Consider the following 27694-nt stretch of genomic DNA (forward strand, 5'->3'; position numbering starts at 1 on the left):
AACAGTGAAAAAAAAAACACAAGCGACCCCATTTTGGAAACTACACACCTCAAGGAATTTATCCGGGGGGGTAGTGAGCATTTTGAACCCACAGGTATGACACAGAATTTGATAACATTGGGTCGTCATATTGAAAATTTAAATTTTTTTCACAAATGTTATGTTAACCCCAAATTTGTAATTTTCACAACGGATAATAGGAGAAAACGGACCCCATAATTTGTTGTGCAATTTGTCCTGAATGCGACCATACCCAATATGTGGTCAAAAACTTCTGCTTGGGCACATGGGAGGGCTAGGAAAGGGAAAAGCGCTATTTGCTGGGGATAGAATGTAAATACTATGTCTCATTTGAAGAACCCCTGACATGTGTAAACAGCAGACCCCCCCCCCCCACAAGTGAACCCATTTTGGAAACTAGACCCCTCAAGGAATTCATGTAGGGGCAGAGTGAGTGATTTGAATCTATAAGTGCAACACAGAATTTTATAAAATTGAGACGTGGAGATATGAGATTTTGATGCCAAAAATGTAATTTTTGTTGTATTTGCTACAAATTTGTCAGATACACAAGGGTTAATAGGTGAAACTAGACCCCACAATTTTGTGCACAATTTCTCCAGAAGGTGGTGCTTCCACTTATGTCATCAGAAATTCCTGTTAGGCCACATGTCATGGCTGAGAAGGAAGGAGCGCTATTTGGCTTTTGGAGCACAGATTTTGCTAGAACAGTTGACGGGCGACATTTGCCGGAGCCCCAAAGATACTAGAATAGCAGAAAACCACCAAAAGTGAGTGACCCCATTGTAGAAACTGCACCTCTAAATGAATTCATCTACGGCTAAATTACTATTTTGTAACATCCACGCCAGGCTTTATTCTGGAGAATTACAAATCTGTCAGTCTAGCACACATACATTGTGCCCCCATACAGTGTACAGCCCCCATATATTGTAGCGCCCCCATACATTGTGCCCAGCTGGTGCGTCTGGAGATACGCACCCATAATTAAGTGCCTTCTCTCCATTACAATAATGCCAAACATGTGGCCTCTTACTGTGGTGTAGGCACAGTGGGGCTCGGGGGGGGACATTTGGATTTGGGGGCTCAGAATTCACTGGGTTTTACTTGGGGGCGGGAGCCATGTCGCTTTTCCAGAGTCTTTCTTCTACCAGTAACAATGGACTCCCTATAGTTCCAGTGACAGATGATGGACCTGAGTGGGGGCTGGTTTTGTGCAGGATAAATTAGGGGTTTGATTGGTAACATTTTGGGGTACATAATATTATTCGGCCGCTTCCAGAGTAAGGCTGGGATAGCATTCTTCTCTTCTACGCTGAGCACTTAAGTGGGCTTTTCATGTAAATCCCACAAAAATTCAATTTAGATTAAACTCCCAATGGAACTATCTACCATGAGACAGATGGAGACACTTTGTGCTCCATTTAGAGTTTCCTCCGGTGGTCTCAATCATTTTAGGCGGGCACAGATCTGTGGTCGCCCACATTTGTGTGCTAAAAAGTAGCCTAAAATGATGGTACACTGCCAAAACACAGACTAGTTCAAAGGGACTCCATCTGCCTCATAAGTGAGTGGTTCCATCGGGGGTTTTGGGGAATTTCCACGGAAACCCTGACGTAAGCGCTCAGTGGAGAGCACAGGATAAATATGAGCCGAGCCGAGGTAGAATGAACAAATAGATACAGTACAAGTATAGTTCTTATTGCGCGGTTCACTGTGCAGTATAAGTGATGAGGTGGAATTATTATTTGGGTCGGTGCGATTAGTGATGCCACATTTAGGCTATGTGCACACGGTGCGGATTTTGCTGCGGATCCGCAGTGGATCTGCAGCTGCGGGTCCGCAGCAGTTTTCCATGGATTTACAGTACCATGTAAATCTATGGATATCAGAAAGAGCTGTGGCCATGCTGCAGAAAAAACTGCACGGAAACGCAGAGGTTTACATTCCGCAGCATGTCACTTCTTTGTGCAGATTCCGCAGCGGTTTAGACCTGCTCCTCAATAGGAATCCGCAGGTGAAAATCCGCGGTAAATCCCCAGTGCGTTTTACCTGCGGATTTCACAAATCTGCAGAAAAATCCGCAGAGCACACAAATACGTGTGCACATACCCTTATATAGATTTTTTATGTTTTGCTGCTATCACACAGTAAAAATGCTTTATTATAAAAAGTGGGTTTTTTTGTCGCCATATTCTCAAAGTTGGAACTTTTTAATTTTTTTTGTGAACAGAGCTGTATGAGGGCTTATTTTTTTGTGAAACAAGTTGCAGTTTTTTTTATACCATTTTGAGGTACATAATACTATTTATTCAGATTTTTCAGACACAGAACGAACAAAACCCAGCAATTTAGTTATTTATTTTTTTGCGCCGTTCACCATGTGGAAAGTGATAAGACTGATTTGTTCGGTACGATTACAGCTATACCGGATTTATATTGTTTTTTATGCTTTGCTCTTTTTACAGACTGAAAGCAATATTGTAGCTAAATTGTATTTACTTTGTGATATTCTGAGAGCTGTAACTTTTTTTTTTATTTTTTTGACACATGAGCCATATTGGGGCTTTGTTTTTTGCAGGACGGTTTGGCGTTTTAATTTTATACCATTTTTATTTATTTTTTTTACATATGACCTATTGATCGCTTTTCATTCACTTTTTTGTGAGTCTCTATGATGGAACATTGACATTTTTGGTGTTTTTTTTATCGTTTTTACAGAGATTGCCAAACTGAATAAATAATGTGCTGGTTTTATAGAGCGGGTCGTTACAGATGCAGAGATACCAATTATGTGTAATTTTTTTGTTTTATGACAAACACTGCGTTTTGAGCGGTGAAACTTATTTTAGTGATTCGTATGTGCTTTATTATTTTTACTTGGTCCCACTGTGGGACATATCAAATGTGATCACTGGTCTCATACACTGCAGTACTCACGGTGCTTATTGTTGGCTCTCACAGGCCACCGTACCCTAGGGTCATCACATAACCTGAGGGTACCATGGTAACCATCGAGAGCTGCGAATCTCATTGCCAGGGTCCGATAGGTCTAAGGTGGTCTTGTAACCCCCATGTAACAACTTAACCCCTTCCCGACCTTTGACGCAGCGTATGCATCATGAAAACCTGTGCCAATCCGACCTGTGATGCAGCATATGCGTCATGGTCGGATTGCGCTCCTGCAGGCCGGGTGAAAGGGTTAACTGTCATTTCACCCAACCTGCAGGGAAAGAGGGAGTTGTACTAGAGCCCAGGGGGTGGCTTTGCCCCCAACAACCCCCCCCACCCGTGGCTACGATCGCTCTGATTGGCTGTTGAAAGTGACGTTTCACTTTCAATCAGAGCGATGGTAATATTTCACCAATGAAAATTGGTGAAATATTACAATCTAGCCATGGCCGATGCTTCAGTAGCATCAGCCATGGCTGGAGATCGTGATCTGACCCCCCCCCACCACCACCGATCGCCTCCCCTCCGTCCTCAGTCCTGTCATCTAGTGTCCTCCTGTCCGCTCCCCCCGCAGTCCGACCTCCCCCCCCCCCGCTGCCCGCCCCCCGCCCCTCATACTTACCGACCTCCTGTGTCCCTCCCGGTGTCCGTCCGTCTGTTCGATGGGCACCGCCATCTTCCAAAATGGCGGACGCATGCGCATTGCGCCCGCCGAACGGCCGACCGGCAGATTCGTTACAGGTACATTTTGATCACTGTGATAGGTAAAAAAAATAATAAATAAACCCCCCTTTTATCACCCCCATAGGTAGGGACAATAATAAAATAAAGAAAATATATATATTTTGTTTTTGCCCCACTAGGGTTAGGGTTGGTTCACACTGCGTCTAGGCAGTCCGTTAGACGGACTACGTTACACCACGGCATAAACACGGTGTAACGTAGTCCGTTACGGCCGCCATTGACAGCAATGTCGGACGCATCGCTAGCGCACGCCCACAATGGGCGTGCGCTAGGGATGTGCCGTCATTGAGTGACGGACCCGACACGTGGGCTGCAGCGTTTCCGGGTCTGTCACTGCCAGCGCAGATAGAGCTAGCAGATGCTCTATCTGCGCTAGCACGATGCAAACGTCGGCACTTGCACTAGCAGCAGCCCGTTAGCGTATGTGCTTAACGGGCTGCTGCTAGCGCAGTGTGAACCTGACCTTAGGGTTAGGGTTAGAACTAGGGTTAGGGTTAAAATTAGGCTATGTGCACACGGTGCGTATTTGGCTGCGGATCCGCAGCGGATTTGGCTGCGGATCCGCAGCGGATTGGCCGCTGCGGATTTGTAGCAGTTTTCCATCAGGTTTACAGTACCATGTAAACCTATGGAAAACCAAATCCGCTGTGCCCATGGTGCGGAAAATACCGCGCGGAAACGCTGTGTTGTATTTTTCCGCAGCATGTAAATTCTTTGTGCGGATTCCGCAGTGTTTTACACCTGTTTCTCAATAGGAATCCACAGGTGAAATCCACACAAAGAACACTGGAAATCCGCGGTAAATCCGCAGGTAAAACGCAGTGCCTTTTTTTCCCCCTCGGATTTTTCAAAAATGGTGCGGAAAAATCTCACACGAATCCGCACCGTGGGCACATAGCCTTAGGGTTAGGGTTGGAATTAGGGCTAGGGTTGGAAATAGGGTTAAGATTAGGCTGTGGTTAGGGTTAGGGTTGTGATTAGGGTTATGGCTAGAGTTGGGATTAGGGTTAGGGGTGTGTTGGGGTTAGTGTTGGAGGTAGAATTGAGGGGTTTCCATTGTTACGGCACATCAGGGATCTCCAAATGCAACATGGCGCCACCATTGATTCCAGTCAATCTTGCATTCAAAAAGTCAAATGGTGCTCCCTCACTTCCGAGCCCCGACGTGCGCCCAAACAGTGGTTTACCCCCACATATGAGGTATCAGTGTACTCAGGACAAATTGTACAACAACTTTCGTGGTCCAGTTTCTCCTTTTACCCTTGAGAAAATAAAAAAAATTGTTGCTAAAACATCATTTTTGTGACTAAAAAGTTAAATGTTCATTTTTTCCTTCCATGTTGCTTCTGCTGCTGTGAAGCACCTGAAGGGTTAATAAACTTTTTGAATGTGGTTTTGAGTACCTTGAGGGGTGCAGTTTTTAGAATGGTGTCACTTTTGGGTATTTTCAGCCATATAGACCCCTCAAACTGACTTCAAATGTGAGGTGGTCCCTAAAAAAATGGTTTTGTAAATTTTGTTGTAAAAATGAGAAATCGCTGGTCAAATTTTAACCCTTATAACTTCCTAGCAAAAAAAAATGTTGTTTCCCAAATTGTGCTGATGTAAAGTAGACATGTGGGAAATGTTATTTATTAACTATTTTGTGTCACATAACTCTCTCGTTTAACAGAATAAAAATTCAAAATTTGAAACTTGCGAAATGTTCAAAATTTTCGCTAAATTTCCATTTTTTTCACAAATAAACGCAAAAATTATAGACCTAAATTTACCACTAACATGAAGCCCAATATGTCACGAAAAAACATTCTCAGAACCGCTAGGATTCGTTGAAGCGTTCCTGAGTTATTACCTCATAAAGGGACACTGGTCAGAATTGTAAAAAATGGCCAGGTCATTAAAGGGAACCTGTCACCCCGTTTTTTCAGTAGGAGATAAAAATACCGTTAAATAGGGCCTGAGCTGTGCATTACAATAGGGTATTTTTTGTCCCCCGATTCCCTACCTATGCTGCCGAAATACCTTACAAAAGTGGCCTTTTTCACCTGTCAGTCAGGCTGGTCAGGTCGGATGGGCGTGTTCACAGCGCTGTTTCTTCCCCCACATCTTGCGTTGGTGGCGTAGTGCTTCTCGCATGCGCAAGTGCCGAATGCACTGCGCAGCTGTACAAAAAGAGCGCGCTCGCCGCTATTCAGCGGTTTCTCGGTGGGCGCGGCCATCTTCCTGAGGCCGCGCGTGCGCAGATGGAGTCTCCTGCTTCCCGGGGCTTCAGGAAAATGGCCGCGGGGTGCCACGCGTGCGCAGATGGACATCGCGGCGGCGATTTTCCTGAAGCCCCGGGAAGCAGGAGACTCCATCTGCGCACGCGCTGCCTCAGGAAGATGGCCGCGCCCACCGAGAAACCGCTGAATAGCGGCGAGCGCGCTCTTTTTGTACAGCTGCGCAGTGCATTCGGCACTTGCGCATGAGAGAAGCACTACGCCACCAACGCAAGATGTGGGGGAAGAAACAGCGCTGTGAACACGCCCATCCGACCTGACCAGCCTGATTGACAGGCGAAAAAGGCCACTTTTGTAAGGTATTTCGGCAGCATAGGTAGGGAATCGGGGGACAAAAAATACCCTATTGTAATGCACAGCTCAGGCCCTATTTAACGGTATTTTTATCTCCTACTGAAAAAACGGGGTGACAGGTTCCCTTTAAGGTCAAAATAGGCTGGGTCATGAAGGGGTTAAATACCGCTTTCACAATCGACAGCGGTGTTTAAGAGTTTAATCTACCCCCATCGGTCACAAATACAGCCGGTCACATACCGCAGGGTGTCAGGTGTCATATACAGCCATTACACAGAGGCGCTGAGGAATAAGGCCCCTGAACCACCACCGTTAAAAGGCGTATCGGCAGTCGTTAAAGGGTTAATTGTTCATGTTGTTTTTGTTTCAAAAAAATTTTGGAAGCTAAAATAAAAATTGTAAAAAAAACAGTTGTATCTGTGGGATCTGCTGTAACGGATGATTACTGGACGTGTGATCGTGGTTCATACAACACAAAGTGCGGGGAGCGGAGAATCAGCTGTAGATCGCGGTCAGGCTCAAATCCTGTGGATCCCTCCGGGGACCTCACACTACACGGGGAGGGAGAGAACTGGTCAGAAACACTCAGGAGATGAGATATAAAGCCGCCATCAGCCTGAGGGGACAGACGGGAGAGGAGCCGCTGCTGACGATCCGCTGCTGACAATCTCCATCCGCCGTGTGAGCCGGATCCTGCTGCTCGGGGTCACTGGTGAGGCGGGGTCACCAAGATCCGGACCGCCATCACTCCCGACCACTGAGCCACTCATCACCTTCCCGCTGCTCCCGCACCAATGGTGACCCGCGCTGCTGAGGGGGTGGAGCTAAACGTGATCTAGACAATAATGAATTAGTGTGATTTATAGAGCAGGAGTCCGGCTGTAATGGATCCTAAGTGGATCCCTGTTGTAGATCTGTGCTCCCGGTGACCACATATTTAGTATGAAGTTATCGCTACCGAAACCCCGCCTACCCTTGACTGACACCCCGCCTACATGCAGCCAGCCAATTACATCTCTGGGTGGGCGGGGTTTCTGCCTCCGAACTCGGTGATTTAACCCCTTAGCGACCGATACGCCTTTTAACGGTGGCCGCTAAGGGTACTTAAACCACAGCGCCGTTAATTAATGGCGCTGTGGAAAAAGTAAATAGCGCCCCCCAGGGTCGGATTTTCGCCGGGGTCTCAGCTGCCGGGGGTAGCCGAGACCCCAGAGAACATGATTCGGGGGGGTTTTAACCGAAACCACTTTTGCGATCGCCGGTAATTAACCGTTTACCGGCGATCGCAAAAAAAAAAAAAAAAAAAGCGATTTCTTTTTAATTTCTCTGTCCTCCAATGTGATCGCACATCGGAGGACAGAGAAATGGGGTCCCAGGTAGCCCCCCAATACTTACCTGTCTCCCCCGGTGCTCCTCGTGGCTCCTGGTGGGCGCCGCCATCTTCAAAATGGCGCCCGCCGGCCGGCCCCAGGAGAATCTTTGGGGTCTCGGCTGCCGGGGATAGCCAAGACCCCAAAGAACATGATCGGGGTCGGTTTTACCGACCCCTGTTTTGCGATCGCCGGTAATTAACTGTTTACCGGCGACCGCAAAAAAAAAAAAAAGTAAAGTGTCATTCTCTGTCCTCTGATGTGATCGCACATCAGAGGACAGAGAAATAGGGGAATTCGGGGATCCTATTATACTTACCTGTGTCCCTGGGTCCTCCTGCTGCTCCTCCTGGCCGCCGGCGAAAAGAAAATGGCGGGCGCATGCGCAGTGCGCCCGCCATATGTCTCCATCTGCCTGCCGGCAGGAGAAGGGCGGTTGGGGCTAAAATTAGGGTTAGGGCTAGGGTTAGGGCTAGGGTTAGGGCTAAGGCTAGGGTTAGGGCTAGGGCTAAATTTAGGGTTAGGCTTCTTTCACCACTTACGTCGGTACGGGGCCGTCGCAATGCGTCGGCCCGACATACCGACGCACGTTGTGAAAATTGTGCACAACATGGGCAGCGGATGTAGTTTTTCAACGTACAAAAAAACGTTACATTGAACGTTTTTTGTGCCGCCGGTCCGCCAAAACACAACTGATCCAGTGCACGACGGACGCGACGTGTGGCCATCAGTCACGATCCGTCGGCAATACAAGTCTATGGGCAAAAAACGCATCCTGCGGGCACATTTGCAGGATCCGTTTCTTGTCCAAAACGACGGATTGCAACGGATGCCAAACAATGCAAGTGTGAAAGTAGCCTTAGGGTTAGGGTTGGGGCTAAAGTTAGGGTTAGAGTTGGGATTAGGGTTAGGGTTTGGATTAGGGTTGGTATTAGGGTTAGGGTTGGCTTTAGGGTTAGGTTTGGGATTAGGGTTAAGGTTAGGGTTGTGATTAGGGGAGTATTGGGATTAGGGTTAGGTTTGAGGTTAGGGTTGAGATGATTAGGGGTGTGTTGGATTTAGGGTTTTGATTAGGGTTATGGTTAGGGTTGACATTAGGGTTGTTTTGGGGTAAGGGTTGTAATTATCGTTAGGGTTAGTGACTAGGATTATGGATCAGGTTGGGATTAGGGTTAGGGGTGTGTTGGGGTTAGGGTTGGAGCTAGAATTGGGGGGTTTCCACTGTTTAGGTACATCAGGGGGTCTCCAAACACGACAGCCAATTTTGCGCTCAAAAAGTCAAATGGTGCTCCCTCCCTTCTGAGCTCTGCCGTGCGCCCAAACAGTGGGTTACCCCCACATATGGGGCATCAGCGTACTCGGGATAAATTGGACAACAACTTCTGGGGTCCAATTTCTCCTGTTACCCTTGTGAAAATAAAAACTTGGGGGCTACAAATCTTTTTTGTGGAAAAAAAATATTTTTTATTTTTATGACTGCATTATAAACTTCTGTGAAGCTCTTGGGCATTCAAAGTTCTCACCACACATCTATATAAGTTCCTTGGGGGGTCTAGTTTCCAAAACGGGGTCACTTGTCGGGGGTTACTACTGTTTAGGTACATCAGGGGCTTTGCAAACGCAACATAACGCCCACAGACCATTCTGTCTGCATTCCAAAACGGCGCTCCTTCCCTTCCGAGCTCTGCCGTGCACCCAAACAGTGGTTTACCCCCACATATGGCACATCAGCGTACTCTGGATAAATTGGACAACAACTATTGCAGTCCAATTTCTCCTGTTACCCTTGTGAAAATAAAAACTTGGGGGCTACAATATCTTTTTTGTGGAAAAAAAATATTTCTTTATTTTCACGACTCTGCATTCTAAACTTCTGTGAAGCACTTAGGCATTCAAAGTTCTCACCACACATCTAGATAAGTTCCTTGGGGGGTCTAGTTTCCAAAATGGGGTCACTTGTGGAGGGTTTCTACTGGTTAGGTACATCAGGGGCTCTGCAATCGCAACATAACGCCCACAGACCATTCTATCAAAGTCTGCATTCCAAAATGGCGCTTCTTCCTTCCGAGCTCTGCCGTGCGCCAAAACAGTGGTTTACCCCCACATATGGGGTACCAGCATACTCAGGACAAATTGGACAACAACTTTTGGGGTCCAATTTCTCTTGTTACCCTTGTGAAAATAAAAACTTGGGGGCTAAAAAAATCTTTTTTGTGGAAAACAAAAATATTTTTTATTTTCACGACTCTGCATTATAAACTTCTGTGAAGCACTTGGGCATTCAAAGTTCTCACCACACATCTAGATAAGTTCCATGGGGGGTCTAGTTTTCAAAATGTGGTCACTTGTGGGGGATTTCTACTGTTTAGGCACATCAGGGGCTCTCCAAACGCGACATGGCGTCCGATCTCAATTCCAGACAATTCTACATTGAAAAAGTAAAACAGCACTCCTTCTCTTCCAAGCTCTGCCGTGCGCCCAAACAGTGGTTTACCCCCACATATTGGGTATCGACGTACTCAGGAGAAATTGCACAACAACTTTTGTGGTCTAATTTCTCCTGTTACCCTTATGTAAACAAGAATTTGTGGGCGAAAAGATCATTTTTGTGTAAACAAAAGCGATTTTTTTATTTTCACGGCTCTACGTTATAAACTTCTGTGAAGCACTTGGGGGTTCAAAGTGCTCACCACACATCTAGATAAGTTCCGTAAGGGGTCTAGTTTCCAAAATGGTGTCACTTGTGGGGGGTTTCCACTGTTTAGGTACATCAGGGGCTCTCTAAACGTGACATGGCGTCCAATCTCAATTCCAGCCAATTCTGCATTGAAAAAGTCAAACGGCGCTCCTTCACTTCCAAGCTCTGCGGTGCGCCCAAAAAGTGGTTTACCCCCACATATGGGGTATTGGCGTATTCAGAAGAAATTGCATAACAAAATTTATGGTTACATTTCTGTTTTTACACATGTGAAAATAAAAAAAATGGTTCTGAATTAGGATGTTTGCAAAAAAAAGTTAAATGTTCATTTTTTCCTTCCACATTGTTTCAGTTCCTGTGAAGCACGTAAAGGGTTAATAAACTTCTTGAATGTGGTTTTGAGAACCTTGAGGGGTGCAGTTTTTAGAATGGTGTCACACTTGGTTATTTTCTATCATATAGACCCCTCAAAATGACTTCAAATGTGATGTGGTCCCTAAAAAAAATGGTGTTGTAAAAATGAGAAATTGCTGGTTAACTTTTAACCCTTATAACTCCCTAACGAAAAAAAATGTTGTTTCCAAAATTGTGCTGATGTAAAGTAGACATGTGGAAAATGTTATTTATTAACTATTTTTCGTGACATATCTCTCTGATTTAAGGGCATAAAAATACAAAATTTGAAAATTGCAAAATTTTAAAAATTTTCGCCATATTTCCGTTTTTTTCATAAATAATCACAAGTAATATCGAAGAAATGTTACCACTAACATGAAGTACAATATGTCACGAAAAAACAGTCTCAGAATCAGCGGGATCCGTTGAAGCGTTCCAGAGTTATAACCTCATAAAGTGACAGTGGTCAGAATTGCAAAAATTGGCTCGGTCATTAAGTACCAAATTGGCTCTGTCACTAAGGGGTTAATGCCCAGTGACAGAAGATGTAGAGTCTCTCCGGGGTCCCAGCTCATTGTACGACCCATCACTAACCCTTACCACAGGCTGTATATACATGACGTGACCCGTACCCCCCGCGCTGTATATACATGACATGACCCGTCACCTCCTCGCTGTATATACATGACGTGACCCGTCCCCTCCCCGCTGTATATACATGACGTGACCCGTCTCCTCCTCGCTGTATATACATGACGTGACCCGTCCCCTCCCCGCTGTATATACATGACGTGACCCGTCCCCTCCGCGCTGTATATACATGACATGACCCGTCTCCTCCGCGCTGTATATACATGACGTGACCTGTACCCCCCGCGCTGTATATACATGACGTGACCCGTCTCCTCCGCGCTGTATATACATGACATGACCCGTCTCCTCCGCGCTGTATATACATGACGTGACCTGTCACCTCCCCGCTGTATATACATGACATGTCCCATCACCTCCGCGCTCTATATACATGACGTGACCCGTACCCCCCGCGCTGTATATACATGACGTGACCCGTCTCCTCCTCGCTGTATATACATGACATGACCCGTCACCTCCGCGCTGTATATACATGACGTGACCCGTCCCCTCCCCGCTGTATATACATGACGTGTCCCATCACCTCCGCGCTGTATATACATGACGTGACCCGTACCCCCCCCGCTGTATATACATGACGTGTCCCGTCTCCTCCGCGCTGTATATACATGACATGACCCGTCACCTCCGCGCTGTATATACATGACGTGACCCGTCTCCTCCGCACTGTATATACATGATGTGACCCGTCACCTCCGCTCTGTATATACATGACGTGACCCGTCTCCTCTGCACTGTATATACATGACGTGACCCGTCACCTCCGCTCTGTATATACATGACGTGACTCGTCACCTCCGCTCTGTATATACATGACGTGACCCGTCTCCTCCGCTCTGTATATACATGACGTGAGCCGTCACCTCCGCTCTGTATATACATGACGTGACCCGTCTCCTCCGCGCAGTATATACATGATGTGACCCGTCACCTCCGCGCTGTATATACATGACGTGAGCCGTCTCCTCCGCGCTGTATATACATGATGTGACCCGTCACTTCCGCTCTGTATATACATGACGTGACCCGTCTCCTCCGCACTGTATATACATGACGTGACCCGTCACCTCCGCTCTGTATATACATGACGTGACTCGTCACCTCCGCTCTGTATATACATGACGTGACCCGTCTCCTCCGCGCAGTATATACATGATGTGACCCGTCACCTCCGCTCTGTATATACATGACGTGACCCGTCTCCTCCGCGCAGTATATACATGATGTGACCCGTCACCTCCGCGCTGTATATACATGACGTGAGCCGTCTCCTCCGCGCTGTATATACATGACGTGACCCGTCCCCTCCGTGCTGTATACACCTGTGTCTCGTCCTGTATATATGATATGTGACGCTTTCTCTCTCTCTCCCACAGACCCTCATTCTCTGCGGTATTATGAGACGGGGGTCTCTGCTCCGGGGTCCGGGCTGCCTGAATACTCATACGTTGGATATGTGGATGATCGGGAGATTGTGAATTATAACTCAGACAGCGGCAGATGTGAACCCAGAGTCCAGTGGATGAAGAAAGTGGAGGACGGATACTGGGAGAGAGAGACACAGAACGGAAAACAATATGAGGCTTGGTACAGACATAATGTGAGGACAGCGATGAGCCGCTTCAACCAGAGCACAGGTGAGAGACAAATATACTGTATACAATATACACACCGCACTGTATACACACTATATACACCCCGCACTGTATACACTATATACACCCCGCACTGTATATACACTATATACACACCGCACTGTATACACTATATACACCCCGCACTGTATATACACTATATACACACCGCACTGTATACACACTATATACACACTGCACTGTATACACACTATATACACACCGCACTGTATACACACTATATACACACCGCACTGTATACACACTATATACACACCGCACTGTATACACACTATATACACACTGCACTGTATACACACTATATACACACCGCACTGTATACACACTATACACACCGCACTGTATACACACTATATACACACTATATACACACCGCACTGTATACACACTATATACACCGCACTGTATACACACTATATACACACCGCACTGTATACACACTATATACACACCGCACTGTATACACACTATATACACACCGCACTGTATACACACTATATACACACCGCACTGTATACACACTATATACACACCGCACTGTATACACACTATATACACACCGCACTGTATACAATACACACTATATACACCGCACTGTATACAATACACACTATATACACACCGCACTGTATACAATACACACTATATACACACCGCACTGTATACACACTATATACACCCCGCACTGTATACACTATATACACCCCGCACTGTATATACACTATATACACACCGCACTGTATACACACTATATATACACACCGCACTGTATACACACTATATACACCCCGCACTGTATACACTATATACACCCCGCACTGTATATACACTATATACACACCGCACTGTATACACTATATACACCCCGCACTGTATATACACTATATACACCCCGCACTGTATATACACTATATACACACCGCACTGTATATACACTATATACACACCGCACTGTATACACACTATATACACACTGCACTGTATACACACTATATACACACCGCACTGTATACAATACACACTATATACACCGCACTGTATACAATACACACTATATACACACCGCACTGTATACAATACACACTATATACACACCGCACTGTATACACACTATATACACCCCGCACTGTATACACTATATACACCCCGCACTGTATATACACTATATACACACCGCACTGTATACACACTATATATACACACCGCACTGTATACACACTATATACACCCCGCACTGTATACACTATATACACCCCGCACTGTATATACACTATATACACACCGCACTGTATACACTATATACACCCCGCACTGTATATACACTATATACACCCCGCACTGTATATACACTATATACACACCGCACTGTATATACACTATATACACACCGCACTGTATACACACTATATACACACTGCACTGTATACACACTATATACACACCGCACTGTATACACACTATATACACACCGCACTGTATACACACTATATACACACCGCACTGTATACACACTATATACACACTGCACTGTATACACACTATATACACACCGCACTGTATACACACTATACACACCGCACTGTATACACACTATATACACACTATATACACACCGCACTGTATACACACTATATACACCGCACTGTATACACACTATATACACACCGCACTGTATACACACTATATACACACCGCACTGTATACACACTATATACACACCGCACTGTATACACACTATATACACACCGCACTGTATACAATACACACTATATACACCGCACTGTATACAATACACACTATATACACACCGCACTGTATACAATACACACTATATACACACCGCACTGTATACACACTATATACACCCCGCACTGTATACACTATATACACCCCGCACTGTATATACACTATATACACACCGCACTGTATACACACTATATATACACACCGCACTGTATACACACTATATACACCCCGCACTGTATACACTATATACACACCGCACTGTATATACACTATATACACACCGCACTGTATACACACTATATACACACCGCACTGTATACACACTATATACACACCGCACTGTATACACACTATATACACACCGCACTGTATACACACTATATACACACCGCACTGTATACACACTATATACACACCGCACTGTATACACACTATATACACACCGCACTGTATACACACTATATACACACTGCACTGTATACACACTATATACACACTGCACTGTATACACACTATATACACACCACACTGTATACAATACACACTATATACACCGCACTGTATACAATACACACTATATACACACCGCACTGTATACACTATATACACCCCGCACTGTATACACACTATATACACACCGCACTGTATACACACTATATACACACCCCGCACTGTATACACACTATATACACACCGCACTGTATACACACTATATACACACCCCGCACTGTATACACTATATACACACCGCACTGTATACACACTATATACACACTGCACTGTATACACACTATATACACACTGCACTGTATACACACTTTATACACACCGCACTGTATACAATACACACTATATACACCGCACTGTATACAATACACACTATATACACACCCCGCACTGTATACACACTATATACACACCGCACTGTATACACACTATATACACACCCCGCACTGTATACACTATATACACACCGCACTGTATACACACTATATACACACTGCACTGTATACACACTATATACACACTGCACTGTATACACACTTTATACACACCGCACTGTATACAATACACACTATATACACACCGCACTGTATACACTATATACACCCCGCACTGTATACACTATATACACCCCGCACTGTATACACTATATACACCCCGCACTGTATACACACTATATACACACCGCACTGTATACACACTATATACACACCCCGCACTGTATACACTATATACACACCGCACTGTATACACACTATATACACACTGCACTGTATACACACTATATACACACTGCACTGTATACACACTTTATACACACCGCACTGTATACAATACACACTATATACACCGCACTGTATACAATACACACTATATACACACCGCACTGTATACAATACACACTATATACACACCGCACTGTATACACACTATATACACCCCGCACTGTATACACTATATACACCCCGCACTGTATACACACTATATACACACCGCACTGTATACACACTATATACACCCCGCACTGTATACACTATATACACACCGCACTGTATACACACTATATACACACCGCACTGTATACACACTATATACACACCGCACTGTATACACACTATATACACACCGCACTGTATACACACTATACACACCGCACTGTATACACACTATATACACACCGCACTGTATACACACTATATACACACACCGCACTGTATACACACTATATACACACCGCACTGTATACACACTATATACACACCGCACTGTATACACACTATATACACACTGCACTGTATACACACTATATACACACTGCACTGTATACACACTATATACACACCACACTGTATACAATACACACTATATACACCGCACTGTATACAATACACACTATATACACACCGCACTGTATACAATACACACTATATACACACCGCACTGTATACACACTATATACACCGCACTGTATACACTATATACACCCCGCACTGTATACACACTATATACACACCGCACTGTATACACACTATATACACACCGCACTGTATACACACTATATACACACACCGCACTGTATACACACTATATACACACCGCACTGTATACACACTATATACACACCGCACTGTATACACACTATATACACACTGCACTGTATACACACTATATACACACTGCACTGTATACACACTATATACACACCACACTGTATACAATACACACTATATACACCGCACTGTATACAATACACACTATATACACACCGCACTGTATACAATACACACTATATACACACCGCACTGTATACACTATATACACCCCGCACTGTATACACTATATACACCCCGCACTGTATACACACTATATACACACCGCACTGTATACACACTATATACACCCCGCACTGTATACACTATATACACACCGCACTGTATACACACTATATACACACTGCACTGTATACACACTATATACACACTGCACTGTATACACACTATATACACACTGCACTGTATACACACTATATACACACCGCACTGTATACAATACACACTATATACACCGCACTGTATACAATACACACTATATACACACCGCACTGTATACAATACACACTATATACACACCGCACTGTATACACACTATATACACCCCGCACTGTATACACTATATACACCCCGCACTGTATACACACTATATACACACCGCACTGTATACACACTATATACACCCCGCACTGTATACACTATATACACACCGCACTGTATACACACTATATACACACCGCACTGTATACACACTATATACACACTGCACTGTATACACACTATATACACACCGCACTGTATACACACTATACACACCGCACTGTATACACACTATATACACACCGCACTGTATACACACTATATACACACCGCACTGTATACACACTATATACACACCGCACTGTATACACACTATATACACACTGCACTGTATACACACTATATACACACTGCACTGTATACACACTATATACACACCACACTGTATACAATACACACTATATACACCGCACTGTATACAATACACACTATATACACACCACACTGTATACAATACACACTATATACACACCGCACTGTATACACTATATACACCCCGCACTGTATACACTATATACACCCCGCACTGTATACACACTATATACACACCGCACTGTATACACACTATATACACCCCGCACTGTATACACTATATACACACCGCACTGTATACACACTATATACACACCGCACTGTATACACACTATATACACACTGCACTGTATACACACTATATACACACTGCACTGTATACACACTATATACACACTGCACTGTATACACACTATATACACACCGCACTGTATACAATACACACTATATACACCGCACTGTATACAATACACACTATATACACCGCACTGTATACAATACACACTATATACACACCGCACTGTATACACACTATATACACCCCGCACTGTATACACTATATACACCCCGCACTGTATACACACTATATACACACCGCACTGTATACACACTATATACACCCCGCACTGTATACACTATATACACACCGCACTGTATACACACTATATACACACCGCACTGTATACACACTATATACACACTGCACTGTATACACACTATATACACACCGCACTGTATACACACTATACACACCGCACTGTATACACACTATATACACACCGCACTGTATACACACTATATACACACCGCACTGTATACACACTATACACACCGCACTGTATACACACTATATACACACCGCACTGTATACACCCTATATACACACCGCACTGTATACACACTATATACACACTGCACTGTATACACACTATATACACACCGCACTGTATACACATTATACACACCGCACTGTATACACACTATATACACACTATATACACACCGCACTGTATACACACTATATACACCGCACTGTATACACACTATATACACACCGCACTGTATATACACTATATACACACTGCACTGTATACACACTATATACACACCGCACTGTATACACACTATATACACACCGCACTGTATACACACTATATACACACCGCACTGTATACACACCGCACTGTATATACACTATATACACACTGCACTGTATACACACTATATACACACCGCACTGTATATACACTATATACACACTGCACTGTATACACACTATATACACCGCACTGTATACACACTATATACACACTGCACTGTATACACACTATATACACACCGCACTGTATACACACTATATACACACCGCACTGTATACACACTATATACACACCGCACTGTATACACACTATATACACACCGCACTGTATACACACCGCACTGTATACACACCGCACTGTATACACTATATACACACCGCACTGTATACACTATATACACACCGCACTGTATACACACTATATACACCGCACTGTATACACACTATATACACCGCACTGTATACACACCGCACTGTATACACACTATATACACACCGCACTGTACACACTATATACACACCGCACTGTATACACACTATATACACACACCGCACTGTATACACACTATATACACACCGCACTGTATACACACTATATACACACCGCACTGTATACACACTATATACACACCGCACTGTATACACACTATATACACTACACTGTATACACCCCGCACTGTATACACACCGCACTGTATACACACTATATACACACCGCACTGTATACACACTATATACACACCGCACTGTATACACACTATATACACACCGCACTGTATACACACAATATACACACCGCACTGTATACACACAATATACACACCGCACTGTATACACACTATATACACTACACTGTATACACCCCGCACTGTATACACACCGCACTGTATACACACAATATACACACCGCACTGTATACACACAATATACATACCACACTGTATACACACTATATAGTAACATAGTAACATAGTTAGTAAGGCCGAAAAAAGACATTTGTCCATCCAGTTCAGCCTATATTCCATCATAATAAATCCCCAGATCTACGTCCTTCTACAGAACCTAATAATTGTATGATACAATATTGTTCTGCTCCAGGAAGACATCCAGGCCTCTCTTGAACCCATCGACTGAGTTCGCCATCACCACCTCCTCAGGCAAGCAATTCCAGATTCTCACTGCCCTAACAGTAAAGAATCCTCTTCTATGTTGGTGGAAAAACCTTCTCTCCTCCAGACGCAAAGAATGCCCCCTTGTGCCCGTCACCTTCCTTGGTATAAACAGATCCTCAGCGAGATATTTGTATTGTCCCCTTATATACTTATACATGGTTATTAGATCGCCCCTCAGTCGTCTTTTTTCTAGACTAAATAATCCTAATTTCGCTAATCTATCTGGGTATTGTAGTTCTCCCATCCCCTTTATTAATTTTGTTGCCCTCCTTTGTACTCTCTCTAGTTCCATTATATCCTTCCTGAGCACCGGTGCCCAAAACTGGACACAGTACTCCATGTGCGGTCTAACTAGGGATTTGTACAGAGGCAGTATAATGCTCTCATCATGTGTATCCAGACCTCTTTTAATGCACCCCATGATCCTGTTTGCCTTGGCAGCTGCTGCCTGGCACTGGCTGCTCCAGGTAAGTTTATCATTAACTAGGATCCCCAAGTCCTTCTCCCTGTCAGATTTACCCAGTGGTTTCCCATTCAGTGTGTAATGGTGATATTGATTCCCTCTTCCCATGTGTATAACCTTACATTTATCATTGTTAAACCTCATCTGCCACCTTTCAGCCCAAGTTTCCAACTTATCCAGATCCATCTGTAGCAGAATACTATCTTCTCTTGTATTAACTGCTTTACATAGTTTTGTATCATCTGCAAATATCGATATTTTACTGTGTAAACCTTCTACCAGATCATTAATGAATATGTTGAAGAGAACAGGTCCCAATACTGACCCCTGCGGTACCCCACTGGTCACAGCGACCCAGTTAGAGACTATACCATTTATAACCACCCTCTGCTTTCTATCACTAAGCCAGTTACTAACCCATTTACACACATTTTCCCCCAGACCAAGCATTCTCATTTTGTGTACCAACCTCTTGTGCGGCACGGTATCAAACGCTTTGGAAAAATCGAGATATACCACGTCCAATGACTCACCGTGGTCCAGCCTATAGCTTACCTCTTCATAAAAACTGATTAGATTGGTTTGACAGGAGCGATTTCTCATAAACCCATGCTGATATGGAGTTAAACAGTTATTCTCATTGAGATAATCCAGAATAACATCCCTCAGAAACCCTTCAAATATTTTACCAACAATAGAGGTTAGACTTACTGGCCTATAATTTCCAGGTTCACTTTTAGAGCCCTTTTTGAATATTGGCACCACATTTGCTATGCGCCAATCCTGCGGAACAGACCCTGTCGCTATAGAGTCACTAAAAATAAGAAATAATGGTTTATCTATTACATTACTTAGTTCTCTTAGTACTCGTGGGTGTATGCCATCCGGACCCGGAGATTTATCTATTTTAATCTTATTTAGCCGGTTTCGCACCTCTTCTTGGGTTAGATTGGTGACCCTTAATATAGGGTTTTCATTGTTTCTTGGGATTTCACCTAGCATTTCATTTTCCACCGTGAATACCGTACATTTCATTTTCCACCGTGAATATACACTACACTGTATACACCCCGCACTGTATACACACTATATACACACCACACTGTATACACACAATATACACACCGCACGGTGTACACACTATATACACACCGCACTGTATTCACACTATATACACACCGCACTGTATACACACCGCACTGTGTACACACTGTATACACCCCGCACTGTATACACACTATATACACCGCACTGTGTACACACTGTATACACCCCGCACTGTATACACACTATATACACCGCACTGTATACACACTGTATACACCCCGCACTGTATACACACCGCACTGTATACACACTGTAATGTTTCTGCCGGATCCGTTTTTTCTCATAGACTTGTATTAGTGACGGATTGTGATGGATGGCCTCACGTTTCATCCGTTGTGCACTGGATCCGTCGGAAAATTGCTGTCCATCAGGTGGAGACAACGCACAGAGGAATGTTTTTTGTGTACGTTGGAAAATCGCTCAGTGACGGGTCCTGCGCTGCCCGTCATTGGCTATAATGGAAGCCTATGGGCGCAGGATCCGTTGCTGACTGTGAAAAGCAGGAATCCAGCGACGGATGCCGTCTTTTCAAACTGAGCATGTGCGGAAGAATTTCCAGTCAGGGAAATTCTCTCTCGCTCTCTCTTTTTACTATTAATGCCGCCTATGCAGCATCAATAGTAAAAAGATCTAATGTTAAAAATAATGAAAAAAATCGTGGTATTCTTACCTTCTGGCGTCCCCCGCAGCCCCCCGATGCTGCCGTCGTCCCGCGCAGCCCCTGCAGGCATCGCGATGCTCTGTTCCTAGTGATGCATAGCGAAATGACCTGATGACGTAGCGGTAGCGAGGTCACTATGGATCGCGAGCTTCGGGAAGCCTGCAGGGGCTGTGCGGGATGCCGGCAGTATCGCGAGCATCGGGGGGCCGCGGGAAGGCTGCTGGGGACGCCGGAAGGTAAGAATATCACGATCTTTTATTTTTTTTAATTATTTTTATCATGGATTGTGTTGTGTATGTGTTTTCGCAGTGAAAAACTGCGGCTAAGACGCATATACAACGTGTGCACATAGCCTTCTAGGATGTACTGGAACCGTCAAATAACCGGCTCCAGTGCACCCGTTTTTTACAATCTGCACAGGATCCGTCTTTTCCACATTTTGACGGATTGTGACTGATTGTAAAAACGGAAGTGTGAAAGAGGCCTAAACAGTAATAGTAATTCCTTATCATAACAAATTCCGGGTAGAGGGGAAGACAAGATAAAAAGGTGATGACAGATGGTTTCCATCGGAGTCTTGTAAGTAGCAGCTCGTTACCTCTCTACATCCTCAGCATTTAGTGACTGATAACTGTCCCACTTGTTGAGGGATGATGACGAGTTATTAGCAGATGAAGCCATTATAATCTCCGCCAGTGATGGACACACAGGACGCTTCCCGTAGTCTGTGATTTTGGTACCTGTGAGGATCGGCACAATCACTGCCCCAAACTCGTGTGGATGTGACCCCCGGTGCCCGGCCGGTGCCCGCTGCTCAGTGACCTCATTGTGATGGGGCTGAGATATTAGATGGGGGTCACTTCCTGTAATTGCTTTACTGTCCCAGCCCCTCCTAATCTGCGTCCTATCTGCACAGTGTCCACATCTCCGCACCCCCGGAGAATGGCCGCCGCTCCGTGCCGTATATATGGCGGAAATCCCACCTGTACTATAGGTTTTCTGCACTTTCCAGATGATTTGTTCCCTTAGTTTCCTCTCATTGAGGAGCTCGTCTGCCGTGGGCCAGGGTGACATTGTGGACCCTGCTCCCATTCATGAGTCCAGAGAGGGGAACGTGTCCTCAATCATATGATTATAACCGAAGGGCAGAGTTCTCACCTGTCGTTTAGAGGGTTGGGAGAAGATTATTTATTTTTTCTCATGCAAAAAATGTCTTATTTGTAAATATTTATAAAATCTTCATGTGGGCTATTGGGTTATGTTCACACTATGCGGTTTTTACTGCGGAACCGCGGCGATTTTGCCGCTGCGGTTCCGCAGCTGTTTTCCATGCAGGGTACAGTACAATGTTACCCTATGGAAAACAGAAACCGCAGTGCACATGATGCGGAAAAACACGAAAAAAAACGCGCTGAATTGCTGCGGAAAAAAAGAAGGACCATGTCACTTCTTTGTGCAGAATCGCAGCGATTCTGCACCCATAGAAGTGCATTGATCCGCTTACTTCCCGCATGGGGCTGTGCCCACCATGCGGGAAGTAAGCGGATAATGTGCGGGTTATACCGGGGGTGGAGGAGAGGAGACTCTCCTCGAGGCCCCGGGAACCATATTTGTATTAAAAAAAAAAGAATTAAAATAAAAAATAATGTTATACTCACCTCTGAAGTCGCAGCGCTGCACGCGGCCGTCCGGTCTCAGGTTTGCTATGCGACCAGGACCTGCGGTGACGTCACCGAAGGTCCTGGTCGCACAGCATCTTTGGAACCGGACCGCCGCCTGCAGCGCCGAGGAGATCGGGACGTCGGAGGGTGAGTATATAATTATTTTATTATTTTTAACATTACTATTGATGCTGCATATGCAGCATCAATAGTAGGGGTAAAATCCCGCAGCGGAACCCGCAGGACAAACCGCGATAAATCTGCAGGGATAACCGCAGCAGGTTTGCCCTGCAGATTTATTAAAATCCGCTGCGGGAGAACCCAGAACGCAACGTGTGAATGTGGCCTTGTAAGGCTATGTGCACACATTAGGATTTCTTGCAGAAATTTACTGAACAAAACCCGACATTTTCTGCAAGAAATCCGCATGCGTTTTTTGGGGCGTTTTTGACGCGTTTTTTTGTGCTTTTGTTGTGCGCTTTTTTCCGGAGCTTCCCAATGTATTAAAATAGTGGGAAAAATGCAAAAAATCCACAATTAACCCCTTTCTGCCATTGGACGTAATATTCCGTCCATGTGTGGTGGGCCCTACTTCCCAAGGACGGAATATTACGTCCAGCGCGATCGGCCGCGCTCACGGGGGGAGCGCGGCCGATCGCGGCCGGGTGTCAGCTGCCTAACGCAGCTGACATCCGGCACTATGTGCCAGGAGCGGTCACGGACCGCCCCCGGCACATTAACCCCTGGCACACCGCGATCAAAGATGATCGCGATGTGCCGGCGGTGCAGGGAAGCATCGCGCAGGGAGGGGGCTCCCTGCGGGCTTCCCTGAGACCCCCGCAGCAACGCGATGTGATCGCGTTGCTCCGGGGGTCTCCTACCTCCTCCCTGCAGCAAGCTCAGAGCAGGCACTTGGTAACGCTGCAGCACTGTGAGGCAGATCGGTGATCTGTCAGAGTGCTGTGCAAACTGGCAGATCACCGATCTGTATTGTCCCCACCTGGGACAAAGTAAAAGAGTTAAAAAAAAAATGTCCAAGTGTGTGTAAAAAAAAAAAAAAAAAAAAAAAAATATTATTCCCATAAATACATTTCTTTATCTAAATAAAACAAAACAAAACAATAAAAGTACATATATTTAGTATCGCCGCGTCCGTAACAACCCGACCTATAAAGCTGTCCCACTAGTTAACCCCTTCTGTAAACACCGTAAGAGAAAAAAAAAAAAAAAACGAGGCAAAAAACAACGCTTTATCATACCGCCGAACAAAAAGTGGAATAACACGTGATCAAAAGGACAGATATAAATAACCATGGTACCGCTGAAAGCGTCATCTTGTCCCGCAAAAAACGAGCCGCCATACAGCAACAACAGCAAAAAAATAAAAAAGTTATAGTCCTCAGAATAAAGCGATGCAAAAATAATTATTTTTTCTATAAAATAGTTTTTATCGTATAAAAGCGCCAAAACATAAAAAAAATGATATAAATGAGGTGTCGCTGTAATCGTACTGACCCGAAGAATAAAATTGCTTTATCAATTTTACCAAACGCGGAACGGTATAAACGCCTCCCCCAAAAGAAATTCATGAATAGCTGGTTTTAGGTCATTCTGCCTCACAAAAATCGGAATAAAAAGCGATCAAAAAATGTCACGTGCCCGAAAATGTTACCAATAAAAACGACAACTCGTCCCGCAAAAAACAAGACCTCACATGACTCTGTGGACTCAAATATGGAAAAATTATAGCTCTCAAAATGTGGTAACGCAAAAAATATTTTTTTGCAATAAAAAGCATCTTTCAGTGTGTGACGGCTGCCAATCATAAAAATCCGCTAAAAAACCCGCTATAAAAGTAAATCAAACCCCCCTTCATCACCCCCTTAGTCAGGGAAAAATTAAAAAATTTTAAAAAATGTATTTATTTCCATTTTCCTGTTAGGGTTAGGGCTAGGGTTGGGGCTAGGGTTGGGGCTAGGGTTAGGGCTAGGGTTGGGGCTAGGGTTGGGGCTAGGGTTAGGGTTGGGACTAGGGTTAGGGCTAGGGTTGGGGCTAGGGTTAGGGTTAAGGCTACAGTTAGGGTTGGGGCTAAAGTTAGGGTTAGGGTTTGGATTACATTTGCGGTTGGGATTAGGATCAGGGGTGTGTCAGGGTTAGAGGTGTGGTTAGGGTTACCGTTGGGATTAGGGTTAGGGGTGTGTTTGGATTAGGGTTTCAGTTATAATTGGGGGGTTTCCACTGTTTAGGCACATCAGGGGCTCTCCAAACGCGACATGGCGACCGATCTCAATTCCATCCAATTCTGCATTGAAAAAGTAAAACAGTGCTCCTTCCCTTCCGAGCTCTCCCGTGTGCCCAAACAGGAGTTTACCCCAACATATGGGGTATCAGCGTACTCAGGACAAATTGCACAACAACTTTTGGGGTCCAATTTCTCCTGTTACCCTCGGGAAAATACAAAACTGGGGGCTAGAGTTGAGCGACCTTGACCTTTTTAGAGTCGAGCCGGGTTTTGCGAAACCCGACTATGTCCAAAGTCGGGTCGAGTGAAATCGGCCGATTATGACGTAAAGTCGGGATCGACCGAAACACGAAACCCAATGCAAGTCAATGGGGCAGCATAGTCGGCAGTGAGTGGGGGCCAGGAAAACACCTAGAGTGCCCATTTTAATGTCAAAACCATCCATTCTTCTTAATGAAGCTTGTCAAGCGTAATTTACCTTAAAATAATTGGAAGGCATTTGAAATTGGGGGTCATTTGGCTAAAGTTGTGGGGGGTAGGGCTGGTTCAAGTAATTAGTGGGCCCAGTAAATCTGGACCACGTCACGGCAGTGGAGCAGGGAGAGGTAAGTATTTCAACTTTGCAAGTGCTGTGATCCTGAGCAAGCAGGGGGGGCCCACTCGTTGGCATTGGCACTGGCACAGGGCCCCTCAAAGTACAGCGGTGTGTTTGCACGGCGGGGGCGCCTCCCACCGGCAGCAACACTTTTGCGTACTATGAGAGGCCCTGTGCCAGTGACGTCGCCAACTAGTATTCCTCCCCCCACCTGATGAAGGAACCTGCACTTTCATCTGCACCTTCCTCTTTGTCCCCGTGTAAGGTGGTATGGTATGCGGGAAGAGCAACCTGACTTTCAGCAGGGTCACAATGTTGTTGTGTAGCGTGCACGGGGAATGTTGCGTTATGGGTCAATGTACCAGCAGACTCATCTATCACTGGCTGGGCAATGGGCACGATGAAGTGGAAACACAGATATAGGCCCAAAGAATAAAGTGGGCTAAATGCAGTTCAAAATTGGTAACACAGGAATAACCAGGGGGCATTGCAGTGGAGGACAACTGGAATGAGAGGCTGACACAGAGAGTAGGGCCAAATCAGTAAGTAGTCGAAATGCAGTTCAAAATTGGCAACCGTAGTAAACAGGCGGCACAGCTTTGTTCAGTGGAGGAGAACAGCAAGGAGTGGCAGACACCGATAGTAGGCCCCAACCCAACTAGTAGGCCAAATGCAGTCTAACATTAACAACTACTTAACGAGAGGCTGAAAATGGAATTTCAGGACAGGAAACCAGGAGAACAGCAAGGAGTGGCAGACACCGATAGTAGGCCCCAAACCAACTAGTACGCCAAATGCAGTTGTTCCATTTAACCACAATTTAATGAGAGCCTGAAGATAGAAGCTCAGGAAAGGCAACCTGGGGAACACCTTGGAGTGTAACACACCATCTCTCTCCACCCCATACCCATTTTGTAGG

The 27694-nt window shown here is 44.9% G+C and overlaps 1 protein-coding gene across 2 annotated transcripts in view; it reads left to right on the top strand.

Moving 5' to 3' along the window:
* The window catches only part of LOC138661540 (class I histocompatibility antigen, F10 alpha chain-like), a 203616-nt gene that overhangs the window by 71258 nt on the left and 104664 nt on the right, over positions 1-27694 (top strand). For both annotated transcript variants that reach the window (XM_069746338.1, XM_069746339.1), the window contains exon 2: positions 12785-13045. In XM_069746338.1, coding sequence (XP_069602439.1) covers positions 12785-13045 — 261 coding nt within the window. The remainder of the gene's footprint in view (positions 1-12784; positions 13046-27694) is intronic.

The sequence above is a fragment of the Ranitomeya imitator genome, chromosome 2 (assembly GCF_032444005.1).
Source record: "Ranitomeya imitator isolate aRanImi1 chromosome 2, aRanImi1.pri, whole genome shotgun sequence".
Lineage (NCBI taxonomy): Eukaryota > Metazoa > Chordata > Amphibia > Anura > Dendrobatidae > Ranitomeya > Ranitomeya imitator.